Source organism: Passer montanus, unplaced genomic scaffold (assembly GCF_014805655.1).
Source record: "Passer montanus isolate IOZ18808 unplaced genomic scaffold, ASM1480565v1 scaffold41, whole genome shotgun sequence".
Lineage (NCBI taxonomy): Eukaryota > Metazoa > Chordata > Aves > Passeriformes > Passeridae > Passer > Passer montanus.
The window spans coordinates 1,771,340-1,797,886 of NW_024368930.1; the positions used below are offsets into that span (position 1 = coordinate 1,771,340).

The following is a 26,547-nucleotide window of genomic DNA, read 5'->3' on the forward strand; positions in this document are numbered from 1 at the left end:
CGCTTTTGTGTATCTGATAGCAAGTATTCTCATTTTTACTTAACATTTAGCAGCATTTAAGTAGTGTCTCTGCGTGGAGTGAAAAAACCCTTTGATTAAAGACCCACAGAAGATTAATGAAAGTCATTATCTTTGTATGATAGCAGAGAGTTACTACCCACAGAATAAAAGGAATTTCTGCCTGCACATCTTTTCTGCCCTGGTTTCCCCATCTCTTTTCATACCCTGAAAGAGAAGAGGCAGCATGGGAAGGTGATGAGGGAATAGGACATGACACAAATCCCATTGAGAAGCCTACTGCTGAATCTCTGTTGGTGTTGGAACAAGTCACTGTGCCATTCTCCAGATGAAAATTATTATTTAAGGACAAAAGCCTAGTACTTATCATGAAACCTGAAGACACAGACTAGTTCTTAGGGAGAAAAGCCTTGTCATTGAACTGGTGTTTATGTGAGCAGTCACACATTAGTGTTGCTGCTTTCAGGGGCTTTTCATCAGAGTCTTTATTATTACAGACCTATTGAGCTGTTCCTCAGTTGCTGGGAATCAGCAGAACTCTCCTGAAATTAATGGTGCTATATAGTTTTAGATCAGCTGAGGATCTGGCTCTTAATTTCTGGCTGTTGATAATTATTCAGCTGAACTCTTCCAGTGCAGGCCAAACCTTCTGAGAAGGATCTGCCCTACAGGCCCAACACTGAACCCTTGGTCTGTGTCTCCTCAGTCCCCAGCCTGGAAGACCAAGTGGGTGACAGATTATTTGAATTAAACAGTTTTCAGGTAAGGAGTTGACTCAGTAGTTTTTGCAGTCTCTGCTGGGTTACCTGGAGCAGGGCAGGTCTGAGCTCAGGGATCTAGACAGGCTGCTGGCCTGTGTTGTTACAAGAGAACAAAACACATGAAATACTGGAAAATAAATGCCAGTGAGAGGGAAATCTCTGTATCTTCTGTCTGTGTATTTACAGAAACACAGGTGAGGTTTGGGTTTCTTTGTTTTGCCACTTGCCACAGCTGTCTCTCCTGTGGCTCCCACAACCTCACCATGGCTGGTCCTGTCACCGTGCCGCTCCTCCCGCTCACCCTGCAGAGAGACAGACCTCAGCTCCTGCATTCAGCTCCCACAAAAACCATCAGCAGACAAAAGGGATCCAGAGGAGAGGTTTGGACAGAGCCATTCAGTGCAGAGACTGTTGAGTAAATGCTCCAGACAGCCCTACAGCGTTGGAGGCGCTCCTTCGGTGAGGAACAATGAGCACTCGGGGATGGAGTACAATGCACATTGCCTGGGATGCTCCGTTTGCCATCCCCATCCTGCTGCTCCTCAGCAGAGCCAAAGGAGCAGTGCTGGGAGCACTGGCCCCATTTCCAGGGGCATTTCTGCCTCACTGCTGTGCCCTGAGCAGGAGGAACTCTGCTTAAACCTGGGAATTGACTGGTGTAAAACAGGAGCGAGCACGGCAGGCTCTTCCCCCAAATGTGAGCTCAAACTCATATTTCTGCCTCCCAAATGCAGCAAATATTTCCTAATTATCCACACGGGATCCTGGCTCACCTGAGGCTCAGGTTTGCAGCCCTGTTTCTCCTCCCTGCCTGGATTCAAAGAGCAGGAGCAGTGGCGTGCCCCCCGCCCTCCCTTTATTTCTCCCACGGAATTGTTTCGGAGCTAGCTTGGTGTGTCAGCTTGTAAGTCTATAAAACAGTTTTCTACCAGCTGGAAATCCAACATGCTACATGAATACATAACAGTGCCTAACCAAGAAGGTTTGTAATTCAGTAATTAGCTGTAATTAATGAACACAAAGTGAAGACTCATTTACAGTTTAAATTATCACATTAGCTCCTGTCACCCTCTATGTACACAAAACAGCAGGAATTCAATTATTTTTATTCTTCAAAGCTAATTTAAAATTTAAGGAATGCCATTACATGAAATAATAGGTAGGAAATGTAATAGAAATCGCTGAGAACAGTTGGCCATCCTTAGAATGGGAGGAAAAAAATGCTATCAGTGATGATTTGGAAATGTTATTTCGTCTGTGAGCAGATGAAGGATTGAAATCTACACTCTTTTCAGTGTATTTAAAAGGAAAACGAGTTTGGTGGTTGCTAAGTCTTTGTGCAGGAAGAGCATAATTGTGCATTGTGCATAATTGTAGAAGCAGTTGATACTGATAATGCTGTTGATAGCAACACGATGACAGCATGGAAATGCTCACACCATTATCTTTAATGGGGCTGAGCCGACTGCAGCAGCACCGAGCCCCTGGAATCCTCACCAATCTTACTTGGGAAACTTCAGCCTAGCAGGCCTTAAGTAATTGTCACTTTGCAATCTGCCTCCAGTTCGTGTGTGTACGTAGGGCTGTGTAAAACACTTTCATTGTGCTTTTAAACCCACCACGATGCTGCTCTCTGCAGCTGCCACTGATTATTTTTTCCCTCAAACAGTTCAATAGCAAGAGAATTCCAAACCCATCTGATGCCACATATCTGCATTCCAGCCCTTCTTCTTTTTTGTTTTTTCCTTTTTTTTTTGTTCTTTATTTCTTCTTCAGCTCCCTTTTCATTTTAAATAGGCCACTGGAAGCTCCGGCGTCTAATTTTTCATAGGTGATCGACTGCTGAGTTGTGGGTTTATGTAGACAGAGGGAAGGTAGCGATAAGCCAAGAGAGAGGATTCTATTAGGGAAATGCAGCAGTAACTAATGAATCCTGCCAGTAATTGGGAAGGTGTAAGCCTCTGTAATATCCTAATGATAGTCATCCGTTGTGTGCATCCCCCGGCAGCGGCAGCGATCCCTCATCGGCTCCGTGATCTCAGACACTTAGCCATGCAAATCTTCCTGACAGGACTCTATGTCTTTGTCTCCCTAATTGGACAGTATAGAGTTGTTTATGGATATTGCAGACATTTAGACCTCAGTTGGAGGTTGTTCAAAAATCGTTAGCAAAGTTGCCTTAACAGCATTGTCAAATATTTATTCCCCTGTTTCAATATCTGTTTTTAACCCAGGCATGGTTGGAGAGAGAATTAACATTTGGAAGATAGAGCGTCTCCTTCCAGCCTCTGGTTGAGATTTTTATTAAGCCATTTTCTTGCAGAAAGAGAGAACAACAACAACAAAAATAATCTTCCAGAAGTCCTCATTTCTTAAGGATAAAACGTGAGATTGTGGGGCAAATGTGCTGATTTTTAATACCATTTCCATGGGGAAATATTAGGAATGCTGACGAAGGAATTTCCACTTATAAAAATTACAGGAAGCTTATGGGGCAAAAATTCCAGTTTAGTGTAAGCCAAAATAAATGGAGAATATTCCCATTCACTACACCACTTCAAGTGAGTGCAAATTCAGGGCCTGGCTCAGACATATAACAAAAAACATGGTTTTTTCCTTGGTCAAGAGTTGAGGGGTTTAATCCTTGTCTCTAATCATCTCTTGGTAGTAGGTGAAAAGTATGACATAATAAATACATCCAATGCTGTGCTTTACCAGAAGGAAATTTTTTTCTTTTAAAAATTTGATACTAGGGACATTTCACATTTTTGTGCATAACACATTTCTGGTAGAGGGTTTTGGGTTTTCTGAGCACAAGGCAAATTCATACAGGCACTTCCTGGGGCCACGAACACCAGGAGGAAATCTGAGTTTAGGAGAGCAGGCTGGGACCAGAGGAGAGGCTGGAGTAGCCACAAATACTGGAATTTGTGAGGAAGATCAGCTGCATGAGGCAGCTGAATTTACAATCCCTGGGTCATGTGCCATTTTCCCCAGGTTGTCCCACAAATCAAGGGGATTATTTGCCTCAATGAAAGCAATCAGATAACTCTTTTTTGTAACTACTAAATTAAACCTACAAAGAGTTAACTCCATATGGACTTCCACTGCCATCCTGTCTCCCAAGGCTGCTTATTCTAAACTGCAGATATTTTATAAATATTAGATAGAAATATATATAAAACCAGAAAAAAAATATATGCAAGAATTTGCCTAAAATAACCATTTGGCTTTTTTTTTTTTTTTTGAGCCAAGTCTTTACACAAATAGAGGGTGTGAAAGCTTCTGTTCATGGGAATATTTCTAGGAACAATTTCTGAAAGTATTAATTTGCGCCTGTCTGGCAACTATCTTGAAAGCTGTTTGTAGTTTTGGAAATTATTCAGCCAGGGAGCAGTAGAAATGACACATTATATCGTTGATTAATGTAGTAAAAAGCAAATTACTGAAGGGGGAATAATCAAAGCCATAGTTGCAGCAAATAGTTCCCTTATCTGATTTCTCTCGGGTTAGCCCAAAGTTTTAGGTACTTCCCACAATCAGACCCAAAAGATAGACAGAAATTAAAGGAGAACTATTTGTAAAACAAGGGAAGGAATAGATTTTTTTTTGTGAAAAATTTCTGCATACTTGTTATAGTTCCTTAAGTAAGCTCCCATTTTTTTCAGTTTTTAGGTCTTTTTATTCAAAACTCCCTGCTCCCCTAAAGCACTACTGACACCATCTGTAAACCCATCAGCTTTTCAGCCCTCTCCCTAAGCTGCTGAGGAAAAAGTTGTGACTGCAGAAAAAATTCCATCCAGTGAAGGTCAGAGAAGGCAGAGAACTGCCTGGATACAGAGCTGAATCTGAATTGTTTTAAAAAATATTTAAAACAATTCACGGAATAATTTTGGTTGGAAAAGCCCCCTCAGAGCTTGGAGTCCAACCATTCCCTGTCACTGCCAAGGCCACCGTGTCCCCAAGTGCCACATGCCCCCTGTTCAATCCCTGCAGGGATGGGGATGCCACCCCTGGCAGAGCTGAGCAACCTTTTGGGGAAGAAATTGTTCCTAATATCCAACCCAAACCTCCCCTGGCTGTTCCCCTCGTCCTTTCACTTGCTCCTTCCCCAATTGCTGACCCATCCAAGGATTTGCCATCCCTGAGCTCACTGGGGGGACAGGGGCTGTAGCAAGGTTGTCCCAGCTCTCAGATATCCCTTTTTTGAAGTGAATCCCTGTTTCCCACAGATTTGAGGGACCCCTGGCTGCAGGGAACATCCCAGTCTCATCCCCTTAGAGCCACTCAGCCTCTGAGCTCACCAGGTTTCCACTCCCCCTGCTCCAAGGTGGGCCAGCAGCACCAGGATCAGCCTCTCTTTTCCATCCTAAGGGCAAACAGGCTCTGGATGTGCTTGCTAGAACCTTCTTCTCCAGAAAATGAATGTATTGGCATTTAGGGTATTTTTATAGACACACACTCACATATATATATTTAAAACCCCAGCTTTACAAACTTATGTCGGTGCAGCAGCCCGTGACGCTGAATACAAGCTGCTGTGCAAAGCAATTGCCAAATGTTTACATAAACACATAAATAAGACAAATAAATTCATTTTCATTATTCATATTTTCTGCTCTTTCTTCTCCTTTTTATTTATGCCTTAGACAATGGCTCCTGTAAATATTCTGATTAAAAAAACACCTGCAGTGGACAGAAAGATGATCAAAAAGCCCTGATAGAGAGCAATTCATGTTTCTTCTTTACAATCACTAACGAATCTTAACTTGAACCATGTTATGTTCCCAAGTGAGTGATAAGCAATGATTTATTATGAAGTGTCAGGAAATCAGAATGCCATACAGTGAGACATGAGCTAGTGGAAAATGTGTTCCCTGTTTCCCAGCCTCATTACTCAAAGATGCAGTGTCCCTTTCTCCAAGTCTAATTTACCTGGCTTTCCAAGGCGCTCTGAGAGCACAGGGAACGGCTCCAGGAGGGAAATACCTGATCCAGGCTGTGCCTGCACCTCCCAGCACCGCCCAACGCCGCCCAGTGACCCGGGAAAAGGGCCTGGAAATGCAGAGCCCTGGCTGTACCAAACACTTCCAGCCCTAATGATGCTCCCCCCAAAGCAATCGCTCAGGATTGCAGCATCCTTTGCCTCATCAGTGCTGTCAGCGCCTGAAGAGGAAATAAAACAGGCGGCGCTGAGGAGACAAACGGATAAGTTTTCTTTATGTGTTAGAGTTTCTTCTACTCTCTAATGATTCCCTTCTCCCCATGATCCTAATTCAAGTAACTGGCATGTGATATATTTTGTAGACAAATCAGCAGCAGAAGAGCCTGTGCAGCTCTGGCACCACGAGGCCGTGATTTACTCGCAGCTCGCGCCCGTTCGCCTTTTAAGGTGGGAATTGGTGTTTTAAGAGCTTCCTCACAAAGAAAGGAGAAAGCAGCAGATCCCACACTAATTCACAGGAGCAGCCTCCACTCCTACCCACTAATGCTCTCTGCAAAAAGGAACACAAACAGGCAGGGTCTTAAAAATTTAACATTTTTCTGGGTGCCTGTTTAAAGGCCCCAGTCCTGGAAGCATTTGGGCTCAGGCAGATGTGGATGGAGGAAGGTGCATTTCCCTGGGGAAAAGCAGGGCCTGAGTGTGGTTCTGTTCTGCAGCAGCACACATGGAAGTGGGAACCTTCCCAAGGAGGTTTGGCTTGGATGGTCTGGACACATCACGGAGCCATCAGAGTCACTGACACCTGAAATGATGAGTAATATCACCATGAGCATTAAAAATAATCAATGAGCAAAAATAATCATGAGCAGTAAAAATAATGTTGGAAAGGCAAATCCTTTATTTAAACAATATTTTAAATAATCTTTAAATAATATTTTTTACATATTTAAAATATATTTTTTTAAATCTTATTATCCAAAAGTATGGATTTAATCACAGCAGGTTGGTTAAAAAGCCACCAATGGCAGCATTTTCTATTTCAAAACATGATCCCCTTCTACTGTGATAAAATGGGAGAGAAGGTCAACAAGTTAAACTGAACAGAATAAACTTAAGAACAAGGAATTTATGTCCTGCAAATTCTTTCACATGAAAAAAGAATCTCGGATCTAGGCATGTCACAACTACTTCAGTCTGTCTTAAGGCAATGGTAGCTGCTGTTTTTCCTTGCAGAAAACGTGGAAATCATCAGAAAAAAATTAACCAGAACTCATCCTTGTCTGAAAGGCTGAGACACTCACGAATTTCAAAAATCTTTTTTTTTTCCCTCTATAGAAATGCTTTATAGAGAATCTTTGTGAAGTACAAACCAGAGAGGGGTTGTCTCCCAGCACTGACAATGTCTGCTGTTCCAGACGAGACGGTGTGTGATGTACCATCCTGAAATATTGTCAGCAAGCCTGCAAATATGAAGGCATTTTCATAGCAAGGCAGGGATGAAAGGGAAGAGCTTTGGGTTTGCTTTTTTGTTTTGCTTTGTTTCTTAGTCCTATTAAAATCTACCAGTGTGCTCTTAACTTCTCCCCTCCCGTTTTGTTCCGAGGAGAAAGGGAACATCATTCTCCTGTGAAAGTGTTCTGGAGAGAGGGAGGAGGAGGTACAAATTCCCTGCTGGAGGGGTTTGCTGTAGCCAGGACGAGGTTTGTGTGATATTTGAGTAACTCAGAGTGCAGAGACAAATCAGCATCTCCCCCCTGTCAAGTGGCCTTTGCGGCCTCACAGTGAGTAGAGATATTTCAGTGTCATGGCTCAGAGGTGGGGTTGAGGAAAAACCCACCCACAGCAGCCTCTGGTTTGGTGATTTAGAAATTCTCTTTGGGGTTTAAAAAATGTGGGGTTTAATCTCAGGGGGAATTACACTCCAGTGAACACAGGGAGGCAATTGTGGATTAAGCAACAGTTGAGTGAACTCTTGCAGATAATTCAGCCTTTCTAAGCACCCAAATGAGCTGAGGGATGTCCCTCTGGGTGACCCACGAGTTCCTCCTGACCTCCATCCCCGTGCACCTGGGTGTGGAACACACAGCCCTTGGCCAGATGGTTGGTCCATAATTGCTTTGTCTTGTGTGCTGTAAATTCACGTTTGGCAAGGTGTGTTCCCAAAGCTGTTTCTCGGCTGGGATCCTTACAGGTGGCACTTTAAAATGTAGCGAGCACCCAATCCCACAGAACCTGCTTGTCACAGAAAATGGCACAGTTTGCATGTGACCTGTAATGACAGTTGCTAGTTGAAAAGAAACCAGAAATTCAGCTTTATCTTCCACACTTTGGTTGCAGCTGCCATCAACTAAATCTCTCTCCAAGGGCAGATGGTGCCCTGTACAATGAACAATTTAATCTTTAGGAAACTTTGCCAAAAAATCCACTTTTTTTTCCTCCCCTCCAAGAATAGGCTGTCAATAACATGTGCTCCTAAATACATTGTGATTTGATGGCTATACTTTATTTATAGGAAGAAATAGAACTGAAATGTTCCCTGTATTTTTTTTCCCTCTTTCCAAGTCTGTAATTCTTCCAGACACACCTGGGGGCCAGGTGAATGTCACACCTTTGTGCTCTGTGTCACTGTGGCACCTCATACTGGGCTCAGGGGTGAAATCCTGGCCTCTCTCTACACAGGTGGCACAAATCCCTCTCTTTCCAGCAGCCCAGGATTCCATGGGGTCTCTCTGGAGCCATGGGGAGCTGCAGCCCCAGATTGGTGTTTGACTCATCCACAGCTCCTCTGGGCCGCTGTGGCAGCACCTCCCCACCCTCACAGGGAAGAATGTTTTCCCAATATCCAATCTAAACCTCCTCTCTGGCAGTTGGAAGCCATTCCCCCTTGTCCTGTCATTCCAGACCTTTGGAAATTGTCTCTTCCCATCTTTCTGTCTGGTTCCCTTCAGGACTGAGCTCCTTGTCCCTCCTGCACCACTGCTGAATCAGCTCCCTGCAAAGCCCTGGGTTGCCCAAACAATGGGGAAAAAAGCATCATCCATCCCAGGCAAGGTCTCTGAATTCTTCCATCTGGTGTTACAGCAGTTAATTCTGTGTTCAGGCAGGCTCACCCCAGAAAGAGCTGAGTCAGAGCCCACATTTCCTTCCTCTTGCCCCCACTCTCACAAGCCCAGATCTGAAATGTTTTCCACACTTCCCTCTCCGTGTGGCTCAGGGTGAATGCACAAAGACTGGTGGCTCCTGCAGGGACACGAGTGGCTCAGGGACCTGCTGGTGACTCTGGTGGGCTGTGGGAGCCTTCAGTGTGCAGGACATGAGGGATTGTCCCTGCTGGCACCACATGGAGCCTCTGCCTGCCTTTGGGTGGGTGCTGCACCCCCAGCAAGGTGAGAATTGAAAATTTGGTTGTCATGAGGGTTATTCCTACCTCTCCCAAAATGTTTTCCCATCCTATTAGAGTGTGTTTGCTGAAGCAAATATGTTCTGTTTATTTATTTAATGTGCTGTTAAATGACCTTCTGGAAAGCTATTCCTGCCACGAGGCTTTAAAATGGATGGGCAGGCAGAACTCCAGGGAGCATGCTCCTCCCAATCAGGATGAATCATTCCAGTAGTTACTGTTTAGATTGATATAATTTTAGTTATAATTATGGGTAACGAGAAGGCGTTTAGAGCCTGTAACATTGTAATTCATGGTGAGAGGAGTCCTAAATGAAATAAAATATATCCAGATTTGCTGTTTCCCCCTTTCTAGGTGCTGTGCACGTGGCATGGTTCTTTAAGGAACAGATTTTGTGCTGCTGCAAAAATCTAACAAAAGTAGGTCAGAAATGACATCTAGAGATAACGTGTTTGGTAACCACAAAGGGCCTGTCTGTGTCTTTCTATGTGGCCTTTAAAGAGTCCTGCAATTTATTGTGATAGGTATAGCTGCAACCTGGAAAAGTTTTGATCCATAGGCTCCCATGGACTGTGGTGGGTGGATCACAGAGGAAAATTGTCATTTTTGTTATCCCATTGCATAAATAGGAGCTGGTAAAATGATATTAGCAAAGATATGGAAATACAGAGAAGACATTATAATTACATGAAGCTGCTGTCATCTGCCTGGCTCTGGAGTTCCATCCCACCTCAGTCTGAGCCGCTGAAGAGGTGGCAGAACCCAAAAATCAAATGGTGACAGCAATCCCAAGAAAAGGACTTCAGGTTCTGGAAGGACCTCCCAGCACCTTCCAGGATCTGAGGGGGTCTGCAGGGAGGCTGGAAGGGCTCTTCAGCAGAAACTGGAGTGACAGCACAAGGGAGAATGGCTTCAAACTGGAAGGAGGACATTTAGGTGAGGTGTCAGGAAGAAATCCCTCCCTGGCAGGGTGGGCAGCCCTGGCACGGTGCCCAGAGCAGCTGTGGCTGCCCCTGGGTCCCTGGCAGTGCCCAAGGCCAGGCTGGATGGCGTTTGGAGCAGCCTGACTCAGTGGAAGGTGTGAAAGGCTGAACAGGATGGGCTTTAAGGTCCCTCCAACCCAAACCATTCTGGGATCCACCCCACGATGGGGAACCCCCAGCAGGCCGTGTCACTCCGCCGGTGTGGCCTTGGGGACATGGGGAGAGCAGAGAGGCACGGGGATGTGGCACCCAGCTGGCCGCTGCTGTGTGAGCCCAGCTCAGCTGAGCCCAGCCCAGCTCCAGGAGCTCCAGGAGCCCAGCCCGGCCCGGCAGAGCCACTGTCACCGCCGGGACCTGGCGTGCCACGAGCTGCTGTGTGAGCTGGGAGCCCAGCTCAGCTCAGCCCAGCCCAGCTCCAGGAGCTCCAGGAGCCCAGCCCGGCCCGGCAGAGCCACTGTCACCGCCGGGACCTGGCGTGCCACGAGCTGCTGTGTGAGCTGGGAGCCCAGCTCAGCTCAGCCCAGCCCAGCTCCAGGAGCTCCAGGAGCCCAGCCCGGCCCGGCAGAGCCACTGTCACCGCCGGGACCTGGCGTGCCACGAGCTGCTGACACGCACTTGACAGCTGTCTGGGGCTGCAGACGCGTTCGAGAGCTCCCCTTTCAGAGGTTTCACAGCTGTGTTTTTCTGGCACGGCTGGGATGAGGAGAGGGAAGCTGTGCCATGGACAAGGAGAGGGAAGGAGGCTGCGAGGAGGAATGCTGAGTCCTGACACATCCGCGTTAAAATAGATACGGCTTTTTACATCTGTTGATGGCTCGATAATTAGTGTTAAATAAAAGCAAAGCTTCAGTATCTGCAACTGATATTTCACATATGCTGTACAAGACACCAGTATAATGAACACCCTCAGCCACGTTTTCAGAACATGATTTAAATGGTGGAGTTTTCCTTATGGCACAGGGTGAGCTACACTTCAGCAAATGCCCAGGGAGCACCAGACTCTGCCCATCACCTTCTGTTGGAGTGTACAGGCTGCTCTGCCCTGACTGCAGGTGACAAGCTCTCCACAAACTCCCTGAATCTCTTACAGACTTGATAATGAAATACATAAACTATGACCCTTATTGATCAGGGCTCACACTAATTAATTTCCCAAAGTCCTGTCCCAGCCTGCAGTGGTATCAATTAAAAAAAAAAAAAAAAAAAACCAACAAAACCCACAAGGATGGAGACTTCAGTTGGCCAAAGGACCTTAGGGGTGAAGTATTTATCCTGTGGAAATCAATGCCAAGTCCCAATTGATTTGACTTGTGCACAGATGTTACCATTAGTCAAGTACATGGACACTGAGCCTCAAAAGTTTATTTGTTGCCAGAAGAGTTTCTCATGGACCTTCCCTCTGACCAATGTGCCTCTGAAGTGTCTGCCCAGGGCTAAAAGTGTTCTCAGTGTTGTTCTGTGACAGACAAGTGACCAGGAATATTGCTATGCTGATTCAAAGTTCTCAGGGCCTTCCTCACAATGGCACAAACAGAAAAGGGGGCAGGAGTTTGGCTTTTCACTTTTCCAATCCAAGTTTTCATAAATATTTCCCACTGGCAGGGAACCAGTGCTCTGCAGTAACTCCAAGACTCCTCCCCAGATTTAGCACTTTGGGTGACACTAATTTAGCTTAGTTATCCTAACGATGTTCTGGAGGCAGGGTTGGCCTAGTGAAGGGTCACCACTCCTGCTCTCAGCTGGGTCACCAGTGTCCTCACCACACAGAGCCTGTGTCCCACCTCCGTGAGGGACACAGATGCTGCAGGGCCTGCTGTGATCCAAGGCAGGACTCAGCTGGGATGTCACAGGGAGCTTTCCACCCTGGAAACCTCTGGGAAAGGTAAAGCCCAGTGCCTCTTCCATCCCCAGTCTCCCTTGGATCGTTGGCAGAGGTGATCCCACAGTGAGAATTTGGCTGCAGCATTGCTGTGTGTCAGCTCCAGGCCCTACAATAGCAATGCTTCTGGATTTCTTTAACATTTGACAGGGTATAAACTGGCACAGCTCTGCCCTTTTGTAGTGAAAAATAGGAGCTTTGCAAAGTGAGAATTGCTCTGGAGCGTTACCTCTGAAACCTAAAGGCAACATCATAAAGTGTCAACATGGATTGCTTTTAATATCTTTTAAGTGGGAATAATGATCCAAGGTATTCACCACAATTTCAGACTGACTTCCATGCATCCTCAGTTGCCAAAAGTCTCCACGTTCAGCTGCCAAAACCTCCTCTTCCCTTCCAACAGTTTCTCCACAGCAGGTCTGGGTTGCCAATGCAAAACTCAGCATCACTGTGAAAACTGAAAAGGTGAAGATATTGTAAACCAAACCAAATTATAAACTAACTAGCATGAAGTCAATGGACTTTTTTGTTTTCGTATGGAATTTTTTGAAAAGCTGAGTTTATTTTACTTTAAATAAAGCTGCTACTGAATTTCCAGTTGATTTAGCCAGAACACAGAGAACACATTGCAGGATTTGAGTTGTGTTTGCTGAAATAGCCATGGCCTTGAACAGATAATATATTTTTCAGTAACATATTTCTCTGCCCACTGCAGCTCTTTTTTTCCTCTGTGCTCTCTCCAGATTGACTTTCACTCTACTTATTGCCTGCCTCATTTCTCACCCTATTTTTCCAGTTGGTTTTTTTCTTCTGCTTTCCTCAGTATCTTTCTCCCAGGTTACAAGCAAAGCAGAACCCAGCTTTGGGCTGAACTTTTAAACCCACATCTTGAAATTAAATAAAACAAGCCCCTTCTGTCTCTGTGTAGCAGCAGCTTCCCAACTTGAGTCACTTAGCACTTTTAGCAGCTGCAGGATGGAAAAGGTCCTTTGGAAGATGGTTTTTAATGCTGGGGAGGTGCCACAGCAAGTAGGAATTATTCAGGAATAATGGGGTAATTAGACACTGTGTGGGTACCAGGATGTCCAACTCTCCATGAAGATTTTAGAGCATGTTCTTGGCTCTAAAATTCCAAGTTTAAGGAGCATGGGGGAGAAGCAGATAAAGGGTTCAGTGACCAGGTGGAGCCTCAGCAGCAGCTGGAGTTCACCCACAGAATGGTTCCCTGCAGGGTTGTGGCACCAGGGCTCCATCCACCCTTGTGTGTCCCGGCTTGCTGCGAGCCTGGGGGTGCACAGAATAAAGCAGAGCTCACTTGCAGACATTTCCACGGCTGGAAGTGCCTGCTCAGAGGCGTGGCTGTGCCCAGCCCGTGTAACCCTGGCTGTTGTTGTTGTTGTGCTTGCAGGACGATTGCCTTAGTCCAGCTCTCCAGCCCAGCTCCGCGCCCGGCCCCGCTCGCCACCGCGGCCCTGACATTGAACTCACAGCAACCCGGACCGAGGAGGCTGCCAAAAAACTCCTGCTATTCTTCTTCATCCTCACTAACAATTTGGTAATGAAGTATTGATTTCCACTCCCCTGCTTATGGACGATATTAGATTTTCATTGATAAACTGCACTGGGGCTGTCTGGTCTCCACTGTCCCTTTTTGCTGTCACTAAAACAAAGTGCCACTGAAGTAAGATAATGACTGAGAACATTGATGTACTTATTTCGTCAATTTGTAACACTTGACAGGAAAAAAAAATTCTTCATAGTTTAATGTCCAAGTGTGCTACACAAGATGCAGTCACATTGGAAGCTTTGCTTTTCATGGTAATGTCCATTTCCTATTTATAACCCCTTTGGGATAGTTTGTCTAAAGGAAATGTTTCTATTCTGTGCAGCTATTACTGTTGCACCTGGGTTGCCCAATCCAGTCATTGCACTAGGGATCAATACATCACAGTAAGTACAAGAATTATTAAGTTAAAACAGATTCTGAGCCAAAAAACCTCTGAACAATGTTAATCTTCTGTGCAAGTTGTTCAAATAGTTATGCTTAACCATGTTGCTGCCAAAGATTTGTTTGAAATGGATTATTTTCCGTTTGTTTTATTCCTCAGATATATATATATATTTAAATCTCCATTACGGTTTATGACGAGACATATGGGATGGAGGGGTTTTTAAACAAAAGTACTATTGTTAGATTATTGAACATTATATAAATATAGATATATCTATATATAAATATCACTATATAAATATCTATATATAGATATAAAAGAATAAAAGTAGAGTTCCTTTCTCAGTTAGGTGAGTGTAAATCTGAAGCTCTGTTGTGGTCAACAGAGTGACTTTGGATTTGTGCCACCAAAACTGGGATCAGAATCTGGTGTCCGAGCTCTGTCCGGCCCGGCCAGCACTGCCGGCCGCGCCTTCAAACCCACCCCGACCTGGGAGAAGGGGGCTACAAAAATGGCAATTCCAAATTTGTGCTTGTAACTTTTTTCATTAAAACTTCGAGGCCCCAGTTTTAATTTGTGGAATATTCACGTTAATAATGAGATCTAATTAAGACATCCATTAAAAGCCCGTTAAAGTTAATTTAACGTAAAAATTCCAATAGAACTGTATTAGATTTTCTCCATTAAATTAACGTTATGGATTTTTAACGGATGTCTTAATTATACATTATTATTAACGGGAATACTGTATTACACAGATTAAAATCGGGTCCCAAGTCAACTCCCAGAATCTTCCAGGATATGCCAATGTCACGAGTCCCACTGTTCCTAGTGCACTGCTTGGAAATCCAGGCACAGCCCTGCTTGCTCTCACTCAGAGACAACAACCTCCAGCAGACAAATCCATCTCTGCATTTAACGATGAACTTCCCTTATTCTCCAAGGAAAAATAAGTCTGGATCAAGTTGTAAATCGCTATTCCGTGGCAAATGAAATATTCAAAGTATGTGAGGCACAAGTGGAGAAGAGGCTCTTTCTCAAATCAGAAAGGGCTTTGGAGTGGCTTTTCCTGTTGTTTTGTTCACGATGTTCAAGGATATAATTGAAGAGCAGCAGTCAGAAAATCAGACTAAACACGTTCCCTGCATTCCCTGTGGCCTGTGCAGAAGGGCCTGTTTTGGCACTGCTTGGGAAATTTTGACATGATCCCTAAACTCAACATGGAGGAGAAAAAAAGGCCCTTCTTATTTACCTCCTAGGGAAAGTGTTGCCCTTATGCCACATATAATAGCAAATTGCTTTTTTTATGGCATGCATAACCTAGATGGGAAAAAATATGGCGCTTGAGGGAAGGAGGGAAAAAGTAAATGAAGTTCCAGGAATGTCATTCTGAAGTAATGAGGCATGGACAGAAAATATACCCCTCACATCATCGGATTGAGATGGCAGTCGAAATAGCTTCATTGAAGTGTCAGCACTCATCCATCAATCAATCATCCACAAGGAAAAATAGCGACAGTACAACGGGGCGGCTTTTATGGGATTTACTCATGGGCATAGGGAATAGCAGCTCAAATGTAGTTCTGACATGAAAAGCAAGGTGCTGATATTATTTTTTATGATGGGAGGATCATAAAGTGAATTGAGAACAGTGAGGTCTGTCTTTGCTTAACCTATTCAACTGGAAATGAACGGAGCTCAACTGGAAACGAGCAGAGCCTTCAGATGGGTTAAGATTGAAGCCTGCACCATGCTGAGCACCGGCCATCGACAACAAAATTCTATTAAAGCAAAATCAATGCATTAGCATCGAGCTCCTCAGAAGCTGTTAAATTGCACAGCCCAGGCCAGAGTTATGAGGTGAAGTTGCACAAGGTGGGTCCTGTGGTGCCGACCCAAAGGCCACAAGCACTGCAGAAAATCACCCGGGGGAGAAACTGCACATGGGCTCCTTTACCTGAGCTTTTGGGTGCAGGGAGAAAATATTGGGCTTCTCACAGCGTGTGGCAGGTGAAGCTCCCAGCCCTGATGCTGTCACTGCTGGGAGTTTGGCTGGTTTTTAATTGGATTCTCCACGCAGGGGTTTGCACCTGTGGCAAGGCCAGGCTGTAGGAATTCCCACATGGGGAGCTCTCGGGAGCCTCTTCCCACAAAAAGGAGGACTGGGGTCCCCAGCCAGCCCACAGCACCCGGAGCTGGGGCTATTTGGGGCACCAGCTGCTCAGTTTTGGTGGGAAATAAGCCTTTATGGTGCCCTCAGGGTGACCATAGGGTACATGGCCCCATCCAGGACCCCGGAGCTGCAAAAGTTTGGGGAGATTTTGGAAAGGCCAAACCCCCTGAGGGAGGTCAGGTTTTGCTCAGGAGCCTTCACTGTGTGGGAGCAGCTACTCTGTTTAAAGATCTGGCCACAAACCTTTTCACACAGTACTAAAGCTTGATTATTTTGCCTGCATCGCTGTCCTCGGGGAACGTTTTAGGTACACATTTGAATTAAGTGATTTTTATTTTTTTTTTACAATACGATATAAAAAAGGGAAAATGTACGTCTCTCCTCTCTTTTCTCTGTACGAAACTGGATGAGTTGATAGTTTTTCTGTCATATAAATCAGGTAGCACAAAAAATCATTGCATCTTTTCTCTGTCGTTGCTACTCAATATCTATCGTTCTGACTTTTATTCTTATTGGAGATCATCAAAACATTAATTAAAAGGCTGGTGATCAAACAGCCGAATATTTATGATTCACGCCCTTGCTTATTAACAAGTGGCATATTGATACACCACATATCCAAGCTGTTTATGCTCTTGCACTGAAATAAAGCAGGAAGAATTGTTACCCTTACACACTGCTTTGAAAGATTTATTCAGAAACCAGAGCTCCCTTCCCGCCACCATCCATGTCAAAATAAGCCATATCACCTGAAAAAAAAATGTTCTATTTTAAAACAGGGATGTAATTAGCATCCCTTTGGGGCCTAATATGTAAGAATTTCAGTGGATCAGTCTCAGGTGGTTTTCCCAGGTTTTTGTTACTTAAGCTGAGAGGGAGAAGGACACTTAACTTTAAAAATGGCTGTCATTAGTACAATAATAATTGTTGGGTTAAAAGAATATCTTTGAGAATCTGCTAACAAACCTGCCCAGTAATTACTTGTCAATGCAAGTTATTATGGGTTTTATTACCTACTTGTAAAAGTATTTACAAGACTGACCTCCCTAGCTTTTTTAGAGATGAGGGAGGATATAAAAAGTCATTTTAAAAATCAATAATTATATATTAGCACGATAGGGGGTGAAGCCTTCCAAGCCAGTTTTACAGGCGATTGAGTCAACTCTCATGCATTCAAATGGCAGGATTGTTTCCCTAATTTTTGGCCTCTTTTTCTTTCCTTAATCATGTTTTGATAAAGTGCCATATTTATCGATTACTTCATACCCGCAGTTCAGCTCCTAAACCAGAAGGGGATATTCCCACTGGGAAGAACCCGTGCAGGATTTGCATGGAAAACGAGCTGCCCCAGGTGACCAGGACAAAGCAATCTTGGGGTTTTGGGTGGCAGCTGAGCTGCTGAGGGGACACTGGCTCTGTGCTGGCTCCCCTGGCCTGATCCAGACACTCAGGGTCTTGCTGGGGGTGTTACTGTGGGATCAAACCCATTAAGAACACAAGGGAATGAGGCAAGCAGCCTGATTTTTGGCAGAGACTGAAGAGGTGGCTCTGGCTGGGCTGTCCCCTGTCCATATTCCACCGTCACTCCGGGGCTGGCAGTGGGAGATCTCCATCACACAGGGCTTTTGTCCTCACCAACAGATATACGATGCAATTTATATTTAAAATTCTCTCTATAAAGACAGTATTGATCACAGATTCCAGATCAATACGTTGCAATTACAGCAGGCTTTAAAGGCCATCTGTCCCCAGGCAGGAGCGCCGTGTGAGCCACTTCCATGGACTGTCAGCAAGTGCTACTGGAATGTGCCCATCTTGTCCCAGCACAGACATGTCATTTCTGCTCCCAGGAAGTTGGGTTAGGAATTATGGAGCTGTAACTCCTGGGTATTGACCACCCCAGAGCCCCCAGACTGCTTCTCCTTCGGTTTCACAGCAGGGTCAGTGACACTGGGGTTTTCCTCACCTGGGTTTTCTGCTCCCTGTCACAATTTGTCCCACAAATTTTTTTCTTGTCCTCAGCTGGAAATGGTCAGCAAGAAGCTCCTGAATTTCACTAGAGCTAAGAACATTTCCATGATGGTGCTGAAGAGTTTGGGTTGGACATTGTGGGTGCAAACAGAGCCTTTTTTATGCCACAGAATCTTTTAGGTTGGGAAAGATCTCCAAGATCATCGAGTCCAACCTTTGACCATTTGTGTCAGTTTGGACCAGTGCAATATTTTTAAACATAACAAAATAAAGGATATGCATCTAAAGGCAGATTTCAATTACATTTCATCAATGAGGTCTTAATTTTTCAGCACCTGAACTCAAGACTAGCCTGTTTGTTGATGGCCCTTTTATTCCAGAAATGCTTCCTGGGTTTTCTTTTTTTCTACATTTTATTTCTTCTTTATTTCCTGCAGTGGAAAGCATGTAGAATTCAGAATTCTTATTCTCCAGTTGTCTTGTGAAAGAAAGTGAAAGAATAAAATAATAAAAATAATGGGTTTGCAATGATACTGGAAGCTGACTCACCTTTGCACCCCACACTTGCTGTGCCACATCCCCCCATCCTCCCTGCAAGCACCTCCCTCCCATTTCAGTCCAATGTCTGAAAAACAGAGGCCAGATTCTGGATGCATTTATTCCTGTGTAGATCCAGAGCCACCCTTTCAAATCCAGCAGATTTACCCTCTGTCTTCTCAGCTCCAAACGCCATCCTCATGTCCCAACCTCAGATTCTGAACATATTTAGGCATTTTTGAAAACAAGTCCAGCAAACTTCAGTCCCTAGCTCAAGGCACATTAAATCTCCTGTACTTGAGAAGGTTTTTAGTTATGTCAGGGAGGTGATTGCAAAACTTTGATATTGATGTGGCCATGTTTGTAAAATAACACCAGCTGTATCACTATAAAGCACTTTATACTGGTACAGCTCCCTCTGCTCTGCTGGACCACTTTTCTACCAGTGCAAGCACTTTCATCCCAGTATCCTTCTGCCTAGTGGTGGATTTTTTGCCCTCATTATGCCAGAAGAGATGTGAAGAGTAGATGAAGTTTCAGACAACACTCATTTCTTGTACCAAAATGTTTGCACCATATTTTCTTGGAGAGTATTTTTAAAAGTGAACTTGCTGTACCACTGGACTTAACTGCAGAGTAATAAACTTCCAGTTCATCATCCCTCTCAGCTCATGAAATGTCTTTAGGCCTTTGTAAAAAGCCCTGTTTGAGACAACAGATTAAACACTAATCCTGGCGGATCGCACAGCTCCACTTCAGTTCACACCATCGAGCTGAGCAAACTTTTTTTTTCCTTTCTTTTTTTGATTTAAGTAAAGGCAACAAATTCTTTCATTAGATTCCTTAGATGAGATAGCAGGGGGAAAAACGATCAGTATTTCATGAAGAAAATGACAATAACATCTTGCAAAAATGCAGCCACGTTAAAGGCAGGGAAGCTTTCCCCATCCCCACACGACATCACACATCCTCCCAACCGCCTGAAACGGGGGAGATCTCTGTGGGCAATACTCACCTAGAACCTGGTCCAGGTAACATTTAAGGATGGCACTTCTGTGTGTGTCCAGGAGGACGTGCAGGTGACACAGACATTTCCACAGCACCCATCAGACGCGGGCACACAGGGGTGGGTGAGTGTGTGTGCATCCCTTTGGGAGCAGGCAGCGGCTCCGGGGCTGGGGCAGCAGCTGGGCACTGCTGGCAGCAGGGACCTGCAGGATGTGCAGGGCAGGGTCTTGGCTCTACCCCGCAGCAGATGCTGCAATGTGCAATACAGGTTGCAAAAGCTGTCAAGCTCAACAGTTCTTATTCGGCTCAGGGTACTTCTCTGTCCTACGTCTCTGGTACAATGCGCCCTTTTGTCTTGTGCTCGGGCACCTCTTCTTAATCCTTTGTTGGTCTTTTACTCTGTGTGTTTGTTTTGGGTTTTATCACCTGGAACATGTCAGCAGGAATCAGGAGGGACCCACCCCCAGTCAGTCATGGAGCACAGCTGGCCACACTGGTGACTTTGGATGGGTTTGCTCTGCCCCAGCGCCAGTGCTTCGTCACACGTTTGTTGTTGGCAGCATCCTCAGGTGACATCTGTGACCCGTGCTGTTAGGATCCTGTTTCGAAAACAATAAGGAAAATAAAGAATCAAAATCTCATTTCTCTTTAAAAAAACCACAAATGTATATACTCCAAATGGCAAAAAAAGCAAGATTAAACCCATTTTTTATATGAACAAGGCAGACGGGACTCCCTGGCGAGGGCCTGGTGGTGACTCTCCCCGGCGAATGTCTCGGTGCTCCTGCACTCATTTTGTAACCAGTGCATGCTGTACAGAACATATTGCCTGTAACTTAGAGAGGAGGGGGCCAAGCTGCTCCTCCTCGGGCACTGCAGCTTGTTTGGATGAAAAGTTGCGCCTTTGATGCATTTTTATACTGTACATATTTGTATATATTAACTATATTGCCATGTTACGAACACAGATTTTGTTATATTTGCTTGTTTCGGTTTCCTACAAAAAGAAAAAAAAGGTCCATAATGGGGGATATTATTTTTTTTTCCATAGAAAATACGCTTGTAATTTCTGTTTGTTTGTTTTCTTGGTCATCATCTTTTAATGGCTCATAAAGGATTGGAGAGGAGTTTTTGGAGGAACTGGGAGAAGCAAGTCTGTGTTTGCATGAGACCTGCCCAATTGCTGGCTAGAAAGGGGGGCGGGGGGAAGAGGGGAAATCTAAGCCAAGTTTTGCTTTTAAAGCATGCTTAGACCCATGGGAAACTCATACATGTACAATTATTCTCTTTGTATTTTATCTAATAGTGCCTGAATTATTTTTTTTAATGTCTTCTTGGAGGAACAATTCATAATTGTCAAAATTTGAAACATTAGCTTAATTTTGTTTTCATGACCTCTCATTTCTTCTCCTTATTTATTTTGTTGCTGTTTATAATGGGCCCCAAGGCCATCTCTGACATTGCAGTGTTCTTCTTCCACATTAAGGATGTTTTTAAAATTACCAAGATTATTGAGCCAACAGGCTGCTTTAATCAAAACCATGTTTCACTTGGTTTGGATGATTATGAATGGGCCTTGCATGGAAAAAGCCCTTTCTGCTGGGAGGACCATACCATCTAGTGGCCCCAGAGCTTCATCACACGCAGCATTTCCCAATATTCACTTTCTCCAAGCCTGCCTGGCAATTTGGCTCCCAATTATTTGCTTATTATAACTAACTTCAACTAAACAAATTGATAATGTTAATGGCTTCCCCCCCCTCCCCCTTCGGTTGATTGCTAAATAAATTCGTATAATTTATACCAGAGGAGATTATTGCTTTTATTGTTTTGGGTTCCCCCAAACCAATTATTAACAATCAGGACTATGTATCTCATTAAATTTAAATCAGGTCAAACCTATTTATCTAAGGCCTTTTCTGATTTACAGGAAGATGACTGCATTCCAGAGCATTTAAGATGTATTTCTGTGTATGTTTTTGTAGCATTGAAATCTATTAATGGTGATTTTTTTTGTTCTGTATTTTCACCACGGCAAACACATTGTATTAAAAAAAATCCCTCAACTTTCCCACCGAAAACATTACTTTTTATGCCCAGGGATTTTTTTTTTAATAAAATCACTGCAGTTTTAGAACTGTAATTAAAGCCCTGAATAATAGATCACACATCTTTATCTGTTGTGTTTAAAAGGAAAAAAAAAAATAGCCCAAACTGTTCACATAATCCTGAATGCCTCATTTCCATAAAAAAGGTTTCTATACATATATTATTTACATTTTTAAACATGGTAATTCTTCCCTTTGTGGCATAAAATGTCTCTTTTCCACTGCAGCTACTGGAAAGCGACTGCTCCCATCTGAAATGTTATCGTAATTTGCATCAGGAAACCCAACTGCAGACATTAAGGACTTGGGTGTGTTCAATTATGATTTTGCTGGAGGCTGTCCCTCATTTTAATGCTGCACTCATTGAACTACCTTTCTGAAATCTAGCTGATACGGCTCACCACAGACATGCTTCACAACATCATTAGCTTTGCAAATGGCTTCATTTCAGTCAATGCAGACTTCGGGTTTTTTGGCCAATTGTAAAATGGAAATTTGAAAAGGGGGGGAAAAAAAGAGAGAAAAAGGAAAAAAAAAAAAAACAGATGCACTTAAAACATGAAAAGAATTATTTATATGATAAAAATATATTTAGATTTTCAAAGCACAAGACTGAACAGAAGTGCTCTTTTTATGCTTTCTGAAGATGTTACTGTTAAAAGTCTTTCTACATCAGGCTTAATAAATCTGTAATGACATTTGATGGATTGATTTTTGTGTGGGTTTTTCTTTTCTTTCGTTCTTTTTTTTTTTTTTTTTTTTTTTTTTTTTTTTTTTTTTTTTTTTTTTTTTTTTTTTTTTTTTTGCCTTTCTTTCTCTGCAGAGAAAGAAAAAGACTGACCTGGAGGGGCTGTGGGAGTGCAAAAACCACAGGAATGTGCCTGTTTCAGTAAAACTCACGCAGGATTTCTACCAGCTCTTTTCCCTTCAATAATAATAATTTAAAGAAAAAGAGATGGGGGAAAGCAACGCCACCACCCTGTGCTGGTTTCTCCCAATCTTTCCCTCTCCCTCCTGTGGCTGTGGGGTTATTTGTGGGGTGGGGGACACACCCCATCCCATCCCATCCCACCCCAGTGCTGACTTCACCCCACGCTCTTTTTCTTAAAGTGATTTTTTTTTTAAAGAAAAAAAAGGAATATATTGCACACATTTCAAGAAACCCCTCTAGGGTAAAATAAAAAATATATATAGATGGCTAAAATAACAAATGAATCATAAAACTTCGAGATGGAAAAGGACTATTAGATCATCCCATTCATCTTGCTGTCTGCCAATACAGGTTTGCTCTGCTCCCCTGGGCTTTGTCTCGCCTCTCTGGCTGAACTCCAGCCCTGGGTCCTCTGCCCCTTCCCTGCAAGCCCCCAGTGGCTCGGGAATGTTTTATAGGGACGGGGCCAAATCCTGCCTGCAGGGAGGCTCACCTGCAGCTCCCAGCCCGGGCGTTTCAGTGCCCCACAAAGCTGGAATTCCTGGGATGGGAGGGGGCTTCGCCTGCCCGTGGCATCCCCGGGCGTGGGGCTGGGATTGGGATCCACAGGGATCAGCAGGGATGCACAGGGATCAGCAGGGATTTACAGGGATGCACAGGGATCAGCAGGGATCCACTTAAATCCACAGGGATCCACAGGGATCAGCAGGGATGCACAGGGATCAGTAGGGATCTACAGGGATCCACAGGGATCAGCAGGGATCCACTTAAATCCATAGGGATCCACAGGGATCAGCAGGGTTCTGTGGGGATCCACTTAAATCCACAGGGATCAGCAGAGATCCACAGGGATCCACAGAAATCCACAGGGATTCACAGGGATGTCACAGAAATCCACAGGGATCAACAGAGATCCACAGAAATCCACAGGGATCAGCAAGAATCCCCACAGACCCCCAGAAATCCCCAGAGATCAGCAGGAATCCTCAGAGATCCACAGGGATCCCCAAAGATCCCCAGAGATCAGCAGGAATCCCCAGAGATCCCCGGGGATCCACATCCCCCCCTGCACCAGAGCCCTGGTGCCCCCAGCTCAGCGTTCCCAAATCCTGGAGATCCCAAAGCAGCTGGAGGCAGCTCCAGCAGCCTGGAGAGGGGCTCTGATTTATTCCGAGGGTTTGAACTCGCCCGTCTCCCTTTTTTTGTTGTTGTTGTTATTTTAATTATTGGTGATTCATTCCAGCAGAAGAACAAACAAACAAACAAACAAATAAAATCAACCCTTCAGCTCCTCAGATGGATGTTTTGGCTACAGGGCAGCTTTGAAAGCTCGTTCAGTTGTTTTTTGCTTTCTTTTTTTTTTTTTTTTTTTACTGCTCCTCAAAACTGTCTTGATTTAATAAAAGTTAAATGTTTTCATAGGAAAATCAGGCTGGGTGGTTTGTGATTCTTTTATGTACAACACGAATATTACATTATTCAACAATTCAGGAATAAATTTAATTCTGCCTACCTCTGCTGGGTGTTTCACAGTGGAAATGGCCTGGCAGAGGGGCCGGGTGCTGAGGAGGGACCCAGGGGACAGCAGCAGGAACGGGGCAGGCAGAGGGCAGAGCCTGGCACAGGCTGGGGACAGCTGAGGTGACACCTTCCTGAGGCTGTGGAATGGCAGGGAGGTGTCCCTTCAACCCATGGAAATGTCTCCAAGCAGTGCCAGGAGGGGCTGCCAGGCTCTTCCCAGCAGTGCCCAGGAACCCCTGGGCATGAGGAGCAGGATGGGCATGAGGGGTGGGACAGTGGGATGAGGAACAAGGAACGTCAACTAAACCAAGCAGGCTCCACCTCAACATCAGGACAAAGCTCCTGTGGGGGGGCAGAGCCTGGCACAGCTCCAGGGAGGGCCTGGATCTCCCCTGTGGAGACACCCCAAACCCAGCTGGATGAGTCTGTGCCACCTGCTCTGGGTGGGCTGGGTGATCCCATCCCAGTCCCCTTCCAGTCCCCTCCCAATCCCATCCCAGTCCCCTCCCAGTCCCATCCCAATCTCCTCCCAATCCCCTCCCAGTCCCAGTCCCCTCCCGTGGTGTGTGACCCCAGATTTGCCTTGCAGGCTCCAGGCACACCAGAGTTTTCTGCAGCCTGGGTGGTGACCTGGGCTGAGGCTCTGCCACCTCCCCAGGCTGTCCCACAGAACGCACCTGAAACCCCAAGGTGTGAATTCTGCTCCCTGCCCGGAGGCCCTGGCGTGGCCAGGCAGAGCAGGGTGCACCTGGGGCTGGGCACTGCAGGTGGCACTGCACCAAGGAAGCATTAAATTACATAAAAGACAGATTTCCCAGAGAAATCCACCTTAAATACATTTCTTTTTTTTAGATATGGATGCCAGTTTTACGTTAATACTCAACTTTAATTTATAATGATGCAAGTACAGCTACAGCTCCTCAGTTACCAGTCATGGCCCTGCACCAGAAAGTGCTGTTTGCTGTCCAACCATCACTTATTTCTACTTTTAAAGCACTCAAAACCAAATTCAGTCAATCTGGCCCTCTGAGTGAGCAGGCCAGTGGTGTGGGGCAGCTCAGGTGGGATTAAGGTGTCCTGAGACTGGGCTCCATAAATCCAGTGCCAAAAATCATTAACAAATCTTTAAGAAAATAAAAATCCAGAACCAAAACCAAATCCAAAGGATTTTGTGCACCAGCATATTCAATATTCCCCTTTAACTGACAAAAGCTGAACAGTGTCACGAGCGTTAAAGAATTTTGTTTGCTCGTTTTTCCAAACTAATAAAACACCAATAGCTCTGGCTAAACTCATCCAGAACATATTGAGGGCACTGCAGGTGGCACTGCACCAAGGAAGCATTAAATTACATAAAAGACAGATTTCCCAGAGAAATCCACCTTAAATACATTTCTTTTTTTTAGATATGGATGCCAGTTTTACGTTAATACTCAACTTTAATTTATAATGATGCAAGTACAGCTACAGCTCCTCAGTTACCAGTCATGGCCCTGCACCAGAAAGTGCTGTTTGCTGTCCCCCTATCACTTATTTCTACTTTTAAATTATTCAAAATCAAATTCAATCTGGCCCTCTGAGTGAGCAGGCCAGTGGTGTGGGGCAGCTCAGGTGGGATTAAGGTGTCCTGAGACTGGGCTCCATAAATCCAGTGCCAAAAATCATTAACAAATCTTTAAGAAAATAAAAATCCAGAACCAAAACCAAATCCAAAGGATTTTGTGCACCAGCATATTCAATATTCCCCTTTAACTGACAAAAGCTGAACAGTGTCACGAGCGTTAAAGAATTTTGTTTGCTCGTTTTTCCAAACTAATAAAACACCAATAGCTCTGGCTAAACTCATCCAGAACATATTGAGGTTAAATTAACAAAAGGAGAAGCCCCTGAGCCCAGGCAAACAGCAATAACGCCTGGATGGAGAAGGGGGAAATCACATTTTTATATGAAAAGTCCATCTGCAAGCAATTGTGCTAATGCTTTAAAGATGATCAGCTCAGGCTTTTGGACTCAAACAGGAAAACAACTCAAAATCTTATCAGGAAAGAGATTTTTCAACCTGAAAACAGATTCTGTCAAAATGTCAAAGGCCCAGATTTAGGTTCTGCCAAAAGAGACTTTAACAAGACCCACTTTGAAGAGAAATGCTGAGTTCAATTACCTTTGAACCCCAGGAAACAGCTGGAGGGAGAGCAGAAATGCAGCCCCAAACACAGCCCTGAAGGGGAGCCTGAAGGAAACTGGAATTAAATAATGCCCAGTCTCAGCCTCAGCCCCTCCACGAGCACACCAGCACGGGACAGGTGTCCCACAAAGGTGGGAAAACCCCAAAAATGAGCCTGGAAATGTTCCCTGGAGAG

General features: G+C 44.6%; 1 protein-coding gene across 2 annotated transcripts in view; it reads left to right on the forward strand.

Moving 5' to 3' along the window:
- Window positions 1–22,438, forward strand: part of TSHZ2 (teashirt zinc finger homeobox 2) — a 210,413-nt gene extending 187,975 nt beyond the window's left edge. For both annotated transcript variants that reach the window (XM_039719453.1, XM_039719454.1), the window contains exon 3: window positions 13,395–22,438. Coding sequence is in view for 1 of the 2 variants with exons in the window: in XM_039719454.1 (XP_039575388.1) it covers window positions 13,395–13,396 (2 nt within the window). In the remaining variant the exon portion in view is untranslated. The remainder of the gene's footprint in view (window positions 1–13,394) is intronic.
- Window positions 22,439–26,547: the final 4,109 nt, after the last annotated feature.